Genomic DNA, 12,832 nt, shown 5'->3' on the forward strand with positions numbered 1-12,832 from the left:
ACAGAATCTTTTAGATATGTTGCTGTTTTCTTGTTTTCTGTTTTTATTCTATATTTTGAAACTATTTTCAAAATTTTCACTATTCATCTGTTTTTTTACCACTTTCTTTTACTTTCTTAAAGTTGTCTAAAAATTAAAAAAAGAATTAAAAATAAAAACGACAAGGGTAACATATGTACAGTTGTTATTGTTCTTATGTTTCAAAAGAAAACAAAATCAATCAATTTTTTTTATTGTTTCAGAAAATTAAAGAAAAAAGAAATGGAAAATTACACCAAACATCTTCTTAGAAAAAAAATAAAATAAGAGAGAGAGAATTATGATAAGAGGGGGAGGTACTTTTTCATTAAGTTTGCAGGATCCACAGACCCCATACCAGCCAATAACAACCCACCACCTCCAATCACTGCTTCTCTCTCTCTTCCCAAGATTTAAGCCACAAAGAAAAGGAAAAAAAAAAGAAGAAAAACTCATGAGATTCATTCCTTGAAGCTAAGCTAAGCTAAGCGAGGTGCTTTGCTTTTGGGCTTGTGATTTCTGCTACTGTTTCTGTTCTCTCCTCCTACTCATTGGAGTCACTATACCCACCTTTTCTTTTCTTTCTTCTCTTTTCTCTGTTGCTCAGGCCTCAAGAAAAGGAAGAAAGAAGAGATCTTTTGTTTTTCATTCCCACCTTTTCTTTTCTCTCCAAGTTTCTTTCTGTTGGGCTATCAAATTCATTGAAGCTACAGAGACAGAGTGTGTTTTAAGTTACAAGCTTTCCTCTTTTGGAATTCTTGTCAGCTGGTTTTTCTTTTCAGGTGTTATTGTTTTTCTGTGTTTTATATGTTTGCTTCAGTTAAAAAGTTTTTTAGAGCTTAAGCTCAGATCTCACCAGTGGTTTTAGGGTTTAGGTGTTTTACTTCTAGATTGCTTGTGCTAAATTTTCTTTGCTTTTTTTTTTTTGTCCTTTGTAGATTCCTGAGGGCATGCCTACGCATAAAAAGCGATTCTGATTCCTTTCAAATGCCTTCTTGATTTAACGCTGATATTTCTGTGGTGAAACTTCCATCTCTCTGCATTTCCTCTTCTGGGTTCTCCTCCTATTCCTCTGTTTTTCCTCTCCTTCATACATCCAACTTCTCTAGCCACTTCTTGTAATCATAGTAACTGCGAAGTGAATTTGTTTGTTTGACTTCACTGGCATGTTAACATAACAACTTGATACAATGAAGTGGGAAACGGAAATCCTATCTCCTGGATCGTACCTTTCCAGCTCGAATTGGCTTGCAGAAGAGAGCAAGAACACAAAATGGACTATAGCAGAGAACAAAGCATTTGAGAATGCTCTAGCAATTTATGATAAGGAAACTTCTGATAGATGGCACAAGGTGGCAGCTATGATTCCAGGGAAGACAGTAGAGGATGTGATAAAGCAGTATAAAGAACTAGAACTTGATGTTAGCTACATAGAAGCAGGGTTGATTCCAGTTCCAGGATATAGCTCCTCTCCATTCACATTGGACTGGGTTAATGGCAATGGTTATGGCTATGATGGGTTCAAACAATCTTATGGCCTTGGTGGAAAGAGATCTTCGACAGGCCGACCTACCGATCAGGAGAGAAAGAAAGGAGTTCCATGGACAGAGGAAGAACACAAGTAAGTTTCCATATGTATTCATATTATTGGTTAATTTTTTGCTTGAATGGGAATTAATATGAAGTTATTGATTCAAGAAAAGGCTAGTTTCTTTTCTCTCTCTCTCTCTCTCTCTCTCTTTTTAAAAAACCTTGTATTTTCCGTTGTATACAGTGGATTTAGTGTAATATGGTGGTAGGCCATACTCCTCGAATTGGTGGTGGCTGAGAATATAATCCGTGGAAGAATCTAATCTGGAGGAGAGCATAAGTGTAGTAGAATCTATAAATTCAGTTACTGTGGATATGTTTTTATCGCAGTTGTACTTTAAAGGAGGATGTGTTTGCCAGTTGCCATAACTTCGTTTAAAGTTTCTGTTTTGTAGTTAAGATATTTGCAATGGCTTGTTCCTTCGCACAAATTACTGGACCTAACCTTCAATTTACCGCAGGCTGTTTCTGATGGGCTTGAAGAAGTATGGTAAAGGGGACTGGAGAAACATATCTCGCAATTTTGTTATCAGTAGAACACCGACTCAGGTGGCTAGTCACGCACAAAAGTATTTTATCAGGCAGCTATCAGGAGGGAAGGATAAGAGGAGAGCTAGTATTCATGATATAACCACTGTCAATCTCAACGAAACGAGAACTCCTTCACCGGACAACAAAAGAACATCACCTGATCAATCTGGGGCGATTTCTCAGCAACCCAATTCTGCTGCCATGCCTCGAACGCATTTCCAATGGAACCAGCCCAACAGTGGAGCAACCATGGCTTTTAATTCAACAAATGCAAATATGTTCATGTCTTCTCCTTATGGGATTAACTCGTATGGGCTTAAAATGCAAGGCCAGAATCCGCATAGAGGTGCTGTTCATGACTCTTACATTGGACAGCAAACCATGGGTTTTCAGATGCAATCTGCGCAACACTACCCTCATGGATGAGAGAATGGTTGTTCTTTAATCCATGGCTCATAACTCCGCGTCTTCTTTTCAGTAGTATAGTTGTGCTTATGCCTTCTTTACTGTTTTTTTTTTCCTCTGGTCTTTTGTGTATAAGCTGTCAAGAACTAAGTTAGTCAACAGTACGTGAACTTGGAGGGGACAGGATTCTGTTTTGCTTGGAATTCAATTTCCTGATTGTAAAACTGAGGCTGGATATCCTTGTATTCAAGAACACCTGCTCTGTGATGTAGGGAGTGGTGGCCTTATCCAAATAGGCACGGGGAATGTGTTATGTGGATCTTGTTTTAGAAGAGCGTAGGAAATAATCTTGAAGTGGGAGCGGGACTCTTCCACGCTGTGGTAGCGGGGATTTTTTTAAATTATTTTTTTTGCTTAAAATAATGTTTTTTATTTTTTTTTAATTTTAATTTTAATATTAATATATTAAAATAATTGAAAACACACATAAAAAAATTAATATGAAACAAATACAAAATAAAAAAAATATTTTTTTTCAAAAACATTTTGAACCGCAAAATAAACAGATTTGATATTACCTGACCCATTATTTGAATTTTGAAGTTGATACGTTAAAGATGTGCCCTTTAAGATGAGATTAAAAACATGCAGAAGGGGATTTGCATAGATCAACAAGCAAACACAAGGAATTCCAAGTTAAGGTGGAGAGAAAGCAATAAAGGAATCAACGTGATTAGCATCTTCAATAATAAGTTGAAAGCTAAGCATTTATAGACCTGCTTGTGCAGCGGATGCACAAAAAAGCTTGACTATTATGACGTGTGTAGTGTTAGTATCTGTAGAAGGTGACCACTTAAAGCTGCAGGAGGATCTCTGAACTTTTCAGTATTCTGTTTTCTTTTTTCTCCATTCCTTTAGATCAATAGTTGATGAATTGCATCTTGCATTTTAGCCCCATTTGATTAGCAGCACTCCAGAATCTGCAGCTGCACTTGAATCTGAGAAACGATTGCCTCTTGCTTGGTGGTGTGGCTTGTGGGCAGCCAATGTGGTTCTGCACTTCTGCCTTGAAAGTCCAAACTCACTCCACAGTGAGGATAGAGGATAGGAATACCGTGCCGAGACATTGTTTATATTTTCTATGATTTATAATAATGTAGAATAATATAACTTTTATGTTATTAGATTTTATTTGTTGGGTTTGATTTAATTATTATTGAATATTTCATTTAGTAGATTATAAATCTAATTGTTTGTTATAGTTAGATTTTTAATATATATATATATATATATATATATATATATATATATTTTATGAATTGAATAAAAATTACAAAGTCAACCTCCATTCTTCTAAACTCTATTCTTTTTCTTCAAATCTTTATTGTCCTGCATGGATTTTAGTATAGAAATTGTGCAAATCCCTAAAATTCAATACAGTTTCTAAACCCTAGAAATTGTGAAAAATCTTCACCAATAATGACAGAAATAAATGGTCTCTTTGACTTGGCTTGACCTTTGAAACCGTAGTCGAGGCTGACTCTCCATTCCACTTCAATTCCCTTCTCTTTTTTGCCTGAGCAATCTTTCTCCACATGGATCTTTCTTAGAAGATTCTCTTTAGGAAGAAGAAGATCCGTCTCTGGGGCTACAAATTATTTGATTAAACTATTATGTACCATAGTACCAAGCAAGATCCAGGCCAGATTACCTCCGTCCTTAATTAATCAATTAATCCGTACATCTTTTGTTCTAACCTCTCTTAGCATATATAATTAAGATGCACATCACATTAGATTTGATTGGGAACGCTTGCTGGCAGGGCCATTGCACCTGCCTAAGAATGTTCCAAGTTCATGGAAGCTTTACTGTTTTGTGATCCTAATTGTACGGTTTAACTTATTAAATAAAACTTCTCAAAGATTTCAATCCAATTTAATCACAAGCTTGGATAGGGTACTTTTCTTTTTTATATATGTTTTTTATGTGGCTGGGATTGCAATAAATTCTGTTTTTAAACACGTTTTAAATATATATTTAACTTATTGAATTAATGTTTTTTATAATATTTTTTTGATGATTTTGATATAATGATGTGAAAAATTAAAAAAAGTATGAAAATTTATTTTAATATATATGTTTTTTAAAAAATATTTTTTTAAAATATACTACATCACACTACCACCAGACACATAATTTTATACTCTTTCAAGTGGACATAGAGATTCTCTCTTGGTGGGGGGAATTTTCATTTGACCTTTAAGCATCCTTCACTCCTTCAGGAGAAAGAATCTTCTTGTTAATTAAGTGTTTTGTTGAACTAATGACTGCTGCCGAATGAGACAACTTAGTCATGATGAATTATTACTGCAATTGCCATGAAATTTCAGTAAAGTAACTCGCTTTTGTTAATGTTAGGTTTTGCATCCATGGCACACGAAGAATCTTCCTATGAATCAATCATGGCATTGAATTAATGATTTACAATGCCTTGTAGACAAAAAAGTATTTCTTTTTATTATGATGCCAATGACATTGATTTAACCATCCGTTCCATTTCGATGAATTAATCATCCTCGCAGTGATGATTTGTGAGCTACAAGTAACTTCCAAAAGTTCACTAAAAAGGTGTTTCAAGTTTCATTTGAACTTAATCTTGTTTGGCAGCAATATATCTTGTGTTCCACACAAGATTTCTTCTTCTTTTTCCCCCTGTTCATCTAACTAATTGCCTAATGATGCCTGTAAACTATCAGCAAGAGGAACCAAGTGAAATCCACCTCAAGATTTCAAGGATTGGAACTTGGCATTTAGCCAGATTGGCTGGTGTTTAAAGCCAAGCCTGCTGCCTTGTTGCCATTGATACCACCATTGTCATTTCATCGTGCTTTAATGGAGCAAACATGGTAAAAGCCTAGTGACCACCCATGTCCCTTGCATATAGATGCTGTCATTCCCTTCAATCCATCCGATACAGGACGGCATATATCTACTGTGATCAAATTCAATAGGCGTAAGTGATACAGTTTCATTGCTGGTAGCAACAGGGCCATCCCAACTAGCCTTTTCAGCAATAAATGACAAAGAACAGTCACTATCCTTTTTTCTAAAGGAGGACAAACCTTTCTGCAACTTGCACATGAAAGCACCTCCATTCACTTTATTCCTATTTCAATCAAGACCTTAACTGGTTACAAGTTACCAATTACAACCACAAATATTATGTCAATTATTAACACTTTCGGTTATCTAGTTGCTCTCTATTTTCTCAACTATATATTCCGATTCCTACAATGGTTTTAGTTGAAATATACTTCATAATATTTTCGATAATAATGCAGCTCTAATTTCCTAGCCATATGTTAAAAGGGTTCGTAAGGTTGCCTGCTGAAGTAATTTTGATTCCCTACGAAGCTTATCTGGTCATCAGAGATAGAAGAATAATTACTTATCGAGGGCTTAGTTTTACACACAAGCAAAAGAAGAAGCAATGGAAAGCAGAAGCAGCATTCCATCTATATATAACATTAATGCCCTTTCGAGTAAAACAAAGAGACTCCAGTACCACAATTAGAGGCATCTTGGGACAAGAGAAAATGGATGAAAAAAAGGAGCATACCATTATAGATTATTGTGGCTGCGAATCTGATTCTGCAATTCTTAGTCTTCCAAATTCCCTTTCCTTTTATTGACAGAGATTTGCACACTTGCAACATTGATGTGATATATCCATCTCACATAACCTCCTCATTATTGTCATCTCAACACCAAGTTCACTATTAATTATATGTCGAACAATGAAACAGCTTGGAGAAAATACGGATATGGACCACCGAGGGTTTGCAGACCGAGCTTGGAATGAAGTTTATGACAAGCATAGAATTGGTTCTCGGAATTTAACGATAGGAACCCTTATTTGCTGCCCTACTTGATCGAAAATATTGGACCCTGGGCTTATCTGGGCCTTCAATTTATTCAGTCAAAAGAATTGCCCGCTTTGCATGTTAACCCAAAGCCTAATGGAAATAGAGGTTCGTCTGAATTATCTCTTAAATTCATTGGCAATTGCTCAACCTTTCTAAACCATGTCACGGGCAGTCGGCCACTAAAATCATAATCTCCAAATATAACATCTGTAATTCCCTCTCCTTCAGTTCCAGGCAACCAAGCAGCAATGAGACCATCTATCTTTTCCAAGAGCCATGGTTCTATAACCAAAGGTCTTCCAGATATCAGAATAACCAATGTGGGGATTTTATCAGCGACTGAGCTTATTATATCAGCCCCATTAAAGGGGATTGCAAGCTCTGAATTGTCACCATTGAATTCTGCATAAGGATCTTCACCAACGGCTACAATGGCAAAAGAAAAATCTTGGCTTGCTAAGGTGTCTGGTGATGGAATTTTTTCATAAATCACCTCGGTTTCCTCTCCTATTGCTTCCTTAATGGCATCCAAGATAGTTGTCCCTGAAACATAAGCGACATTAATAAGTGTAATGCCTGCATTTACTCACAGCATCATGTACTAAAGAGTGTGTGTGTATTTTTCCAGTAACACTTATTATTGCAATGCATTTCAAAATAGCAATGCCAGCCAGTTTAGCTACTAAACTCGAATTTGCATAATTGTAGGGACTGACCAGGGATCTTACAAGAATCATAAAAGGGTTCGATGGGAGATGGAGAGGGGAGGGCATGAGAACTATTCCCTGTTTGTGTAATTAGTAACTACTTAACAGACAAAATCTTGTTCCCCAACATGATACTGTAGTGATCAATACAAGTTAAAAGGAGAGTTAAGACATTAAATACACGTTCCAAGTCTATAAGCTGGCTTCTTCTCTTTCTTTCTTTATCATTCTATTTTCCTCTCAAGAAAGGGGAGTGAGAGGAAAACACAGAATCATTAGCGAGAAAACACATCACACCCGCTCACCCACAAACAGACACATCCTGAGAAAGATGCAAATGCAATTTTTGCAACCCAGGAATATTCCAACAAGTGATCAAAATCAACTTGAATAGATAGTTGTTAGCATATCCAAGTTAAGAACTAAATGAAATCCGGACAAGGAACTCACACGAACAACTTGCAGTAAAGTGTCACTTTGTACTCATGCAGCAAATGCATGTGGCAGGTGGATTATATATGCACTTCCCCAATAGTAGAAATTCCTACCAGGAAGCATCTTCAAAGAAAACTAGAAACCCCCTAGGCATCTGAGGATCTACATGCACATCAGTTAAATTTCATTATTAGGGATAAATCCACAGAACTGCATACCAATGGTGATTCTGCCACTCATCCCATTCCAGGCTATGGTCCAACCTCCACATTGATATCCAAGATCATCAGCATGTGTTCCAGCAACAAGAATCTTCTTAGCACTTCTATCTAGTGGAAGAAGTGGTTTCTTTGGATCCTTCCCATTTTTTAAGAGAACTAAGGACTTGCGAACTGCTTCACGTGCCAGTTCTCTATGCAGCTGCATAAAAGCATTAAGATAAAAAAAGGTAACTTAAGGAATATACTGAACAGTGTTATCTGCATTAAATCTGTTACAAACTAGTGGTGACAAAAAATGATATAGATGTACAAACTGTATGCACACGCACAACTTTTTCTAATACTCGGGATTTGATCTCCTCATTCACATTATTAAATCAGTTTCCAGTACTCCAACTGGTGGCATTATCAATACTGTGTTGCCTACCTCCATAAATATTCAAATTCAACATTTTTTCCTCTCTTCCCTTTGTATGTTGATCAGTCATCTCCCCATCCACAGATGGATTCAGCATTCCAGTACCCAAAAACTTATTTGACAGTACCTAAAAAATTATTTGAAGTGTTGATTTTACAATTTCAGTTTTGCGATTAAGGTGTCTGTTACCACCTCAGATGGAAATTAGATCAAGTGACAATGATGCATGATACAACAGTGGGAACATCACTGTCTACAAGTATACCATGTCTAACTCTCACTTATGATTTTAAAACCTAAAAGAGATGGAAAAAGTAATTCATCTTGGCTGGAAAATGGGGAAATTTTGTATCTTCTAATGAGAGAACTACGCAATTACTATGTGCTGGATATTCTGAAAGTTACCTTGCAACCAACTATATCTAGTAAAGATCTATCAGCAAAGGGATATTCGAAAAGACCAGCCACAAACTTCACTCTCAGTATTCTTTCAACAGCATCATCAATCCTGGTCATCGGGATCTCCCCTGATTCTGCCAGAAAAATCAGATCTTTCATAAATTCTCTATGTTTTTGCCCCACCATTACCTGCATATTTTTGCACATTGGGAAGTAAGGGCATAAATCAAGGAAAGAAACTTTTATTATAGGCTTACAGGAACTTGAGTTCTATCTCTACCATGTCAGTTCCAGCATTAACAGCAGTGGAAACACAGCGACGATAGTTTGACCCGAGAGGTTTACTGAGTCGGTCTAGTGCTTCCCAGTCAGAAATCACAAAACCCTGCAACAAAAAACTTGCTTCCCAGTCAGAAATACCCAGACGTTCAAAAATTCATTTCCATAAAAACATAAAAGTATTTGATTAAAGCAGGAGTGATATTCCAACACAGCCTGCTATCTCCTCCCTCCACAAAAGAAAAGGAAGAAAAAGAAAAAGTGGAAACACTTTAAAATTTAAATGATTCAAAAGTCAGGTTGTTGAGTCTTATTGATCACCAAAAATAAAACTTCGAGATTAACAAGCCAGCAAGAAATCAACCAAATTTTGCATATCATTGTTTTAGTTTAGTGTCAGTTTAACATTCATTTTACAGATAGAAGATTCTGAAATAAAAATTAGAGGCAATCTTTACCTTAAAACCTAACTTTTCTTTCAAAACCTCTGTCAGGAGAAAATGGTGAGCATGCAGTTGGCGTCCATTCCAACTAGAATAAGAAACCATAATAGTGCCAACACCCTGGGAAATACAGTCTAGATATGGTGCCATGTGAATCCTCTCTAGATCCTCATAAGACAATATAGTATCCCCCTCATTTAAACCTTTGTGAGTACCCCCATCTCCAACAAAATGCTTAGCACAGGCAATAACATTGTTTCTGGGATCAAATAATCATCAATGAAAAAGCATGGGGTTAGAGTAGCAAGTCAATTTACAAAACAACATATATAGGTCAACATTATGCATGCACGAGAATGGAACTGATCTGCAGAATCCAGGCGGTGTAGATTGAACAAGGAAATAAATTTCAGGCAACGACTTTCTTGCATTAAACTCCAACAAGCACAACTAGAGCCTCATTGCCAGTGTTGTAAGAGAGGTTTCTAAGGCTAATAGGTCGTATTATCAGAAAGCTGCTCACAAAAGTTCCTAACATGAAAGAGAAACAATGTTAACCGCACAACATTTGGTTATGCAGCCACTTGTTCTAGAATTTGCAACACTATAATCAACACCCTTTCATGTGTAGATATTACCCCACAAATAGTAAGCCCAACAAGTGAATTAACATGTGAACTTAAACACAAGTATGAAAATTTTCTCCATGCGAAAACAAGCCCTCAAGAACAGATCAACCCCACTCCTCACCCTCCAAAAAAATAAAATTCATTTGGTGTCCAGAGAAATGTGATATTGTTATTTAACTTATTAAAAATAATGATCCAAACAACTCAAGATCCACTGGAGACTGGCTAGTTTGGAGATTTTGCAAGCTCTTTCATGATGTTTTCAACCAAATACATTTACACGTCTTTTACAGATCAACTCATGGTGTATTTTAAGCTCAAACAAATTTCTATGCTTGTTATATAAACAAGTTGAGTCCCCAAAATCTGGTATTGGGCTTGATTGATTCATGAATATAACTTTCCTTTAAATGTTTGATACTAAATTATCATGAGGCATGTCTTGGAGTAGTTCAGTTCCACAGGAATGTAACCCATTAGGCAACGGATGCTGCTTCACCTCGACAAGGCTACAGGGGTCTACTTTTTTTTTTTTTTACTTTGTTAAGTATTTTTATGAGGCTGCAGTCTTTTAAGTTGTGATATATCAAACTTCAGCTGAATATCCACTCAAGCTATAGCTTATAAGTTATAACAGTCATTGACCCAAGTGAACTGAGCTCAACTTTGGTACAAGTGTGATAAGCTTAGGTAAGCAGGGTGACTTAAGAGTAGCTTAAGCTCAAGCCAAGTTTGTAGATGTACACAGACACTAGAGTTGAGTCCAAACAGTCTCACATTTGTCTCGGCCCAGTTCCTACGGCTCCTAGTAAAGATGCAATATGCAAACCATGATAGTAATGAAAATGGAAAAATGTTTGATATTAACTTCTCTCTACCTTCCTGCCAAAAAAGGGTAGCCATTTGGGTGTCCTTCAGGTGGCTGTCCCTGCAAGCCTGTGACAATAGAGGCCATCTCTCTAACTATGTTAGTGTCTTCACTGTAGCTCTCATAGCATCTTCCCCACCGGGGATCCCTGCATACCTGTCAGCACCCATTGAATAAATTATTCTGCATACTATAGCTTTAAAGCAAGAAGGACTATAAACAATGAAGAAAAGAACACCGAAGAAAACCAACAATACCACTATATGTTAATTCTGGATTTTCTTTAAAGATACCATACTATTGTGTTAAAAGCACCACATCTTTTCACAATAAATGATCTTCTAAGATTAGTACCAAGCCAACTCAATAAAAGAATTATTTACATCATTAAATTTAAAGAACCCTATTTTCATTATATTATGGTGGTTAAGTTCTTGTCATTTTAATTATTCATTAAATCATGTCCATTCGGTTTGAATTTAATAGTTTAGATTTAACAAATATGACAAAAGGAATATGAGAGGATCCCAATCCAGTTTATCAAGAATTACATCTGGTCTACAAACAAAGAGTTATTTTGAATCTTGCAAATATTCACCGACCATGAATACCGCATTGATTAAACAAAGGTAATAAAAGCATCTACATAAATTTTTACACTTCTTTCTATCGCTACTTGCACGCTTTCAATGCAAAAACTTTTATTTTCTTAGGAAGAACTAGGTGATTCTATTGGTTTTTTCTTGGCGATTTTGCAAGTTGTACAAAATTTCATATTAAAATGATTAGACAGTGAATTAATTCAGCTAGAAATCCTGCTGCAGAACAAATCAAAACCAGAGAACTCAAAAGGATTATCCAATTGCATTTACAAGAACTTACAGCCACACACGGAGCAAACGTATACTGAATGCCACAAGCCCTAACTTCAAGAGCTGTTGCAACACCTATCCTCCGCATCAAATCTGCATCTCTATATCACATTTTCTGAAATTAATCTTTCTCTAATTTCTCAAATGTTGTAAACGTATCAGAAATGTTAATCTGAACATTAAGCTAGCTATTCCACTCAATAAAAGAACAGAATTAAAAACTCACCTGGTGGCTCCAAGGCCAACATTGTGAGGAAATATGGTGGTACCATAAACACCATTATTACCATGAACAGCATCAATCCCATATATAATGGGTATACCAAGCCGCGACTGAAGTGCTAACTTTTGAAACCAATCAACCATATCCGCCCAGTCAGACGACTTTGCATTTGGAAAAGGTGCGCTGCCTCCAACGTTCATTACACTCCCTACCAAATAGTCCACTAACTTAATGAAGAAATGCTTAAAAGAAAGAAAACCCGAAAAATAGAAGAACGACAGCAAACGTAAACTTCATTGAATCATTTAGACTATAACATATAAATTGAAGAGGATATGTATATATATATATATATATATATATATATATATATATATATATATATATATATATATATATATATAAAATACCAATTCCAAGATCCTGAAGATAGTGGGGAGTGGCAACAGAGCGTTCGATTTGGGTCATCTGGGCAACCTTCTCTTTCAAAGTCATTCTTGAAAGAAGGTCCTTTACACGAGCTTCAATGGGTGAATTGGGGTCTTTGTAAATGCTGCTGCTGCTTTCCATTGGTCTGATCTAACTGTCTGGAACTAATCTAAATGTTTGGGCCCAATTTGCTTTGAATGATTGAAAAGGAGAAAGATACGAGCAAGAGAAGAGAAGTAGACAAAGGTGCTCCTTACATTATTTTATAGCGGGAACATGGCGGTAGTTACAGCCTACAAGAAGAGAACCACTGGCAAGGCAATGATAAGGTAAAGATGTGGTCTGGATTGAATGACAACGGCGAGCCTGGAATAAGAAATATTGATCCAAAGAATTCGACTGGCCAACTAGTGGACTCCTGCAAGATGATTCGTCTAAT

At 36.3% G+C, this 12,832-nt stretch overlaps 2 protein-coding genes across 4 annotated transcripts; one reads left to right on the plus strand and one right to left on the minus strand.

Moving 5' to 3' along the window:
* Positions 1 to 347: 347 nt before the first annotated feature.
* Positions 348 to 2,945, plus strand: LOC133680082 (transcription factor DIVARICATA-like). Of its 2 annotated transcripts, XM_062102900.1 has the most exons (3): positions 348 to 800; positions 957 to 1,639; positions 2,070 to 2,945. In XM_062102900.1, the coding sequence occupies exons 2-3, from the start codon at positions 1,209 to 1,211 to the stop codon at positions 2,563 to 2,565; spliced, it is 927 nt and encodes a 308-aa protein (XP_061958884.1). In that variant the 5' UTR covers positions 348 to 800; positions 957 to 1,208; the 3' UTR covers positions 2,566 to 2,945. The 2 variants fall into 2 exon arrangements, with proteins under 2 accessions (XP_061958884.1, XP_061958883.1); XM_062102899.1 differs by having other exon boundaries at positions 348 to 1,639.
* Positions 2,946 to 5,977: 3,032 nt separating this feature from the next.
* Positions 5,978 to 12,832, minus strand: LOC133679990 (uncharacterized). Of its 2 annotated transcripts, none has more exons than XM_062102759.1 (9): positions 12,375 to 12,832; positions 11,968 to 12,172; positions 11,752 to 11,842; positions 10,880 to 11,025; positions 9,388 to 9,631; positions 8,931 to 9,035; positions 8,657 to 8,839; positions 7,831 to 8,032; positions 5,978 to 7,013 (listed from the first exon to the last, which is right to left on the minus strand). In XM_062102759.1, exons 1-9 carry the CDS (start codon positions 12,532 to 12,534, stop codon positions 6,520 to 6,522), a joined length of 1,830 nt encoding a protein of 609 aa, XP_061958743.1. In that variant the 5' UTR covers positions 12,535 to 12,832; the 3' UTR covers positions 5,978 to 6,519. The 2 variants fall into 2 exon arrangements, with proteins under 2 accessions (XP_061958743.1, XP_061958744.1); XM_062102760.1 differs by having other exon boundaries at positions 12,651 to 12,830.

This window comes from Populus nigra, chromosome 19 (genome assembly GCF_951802175.1).
Source record: "Populus nigra chromosome 19, ddPopNigr1.1, whole genome shotgun sequence".
NCBI lineage: Eukaryota > Viridiplantae > Streptophyta > Magnoliopsida > Malpighiales > Salicaceae > Populus > Populus nigra.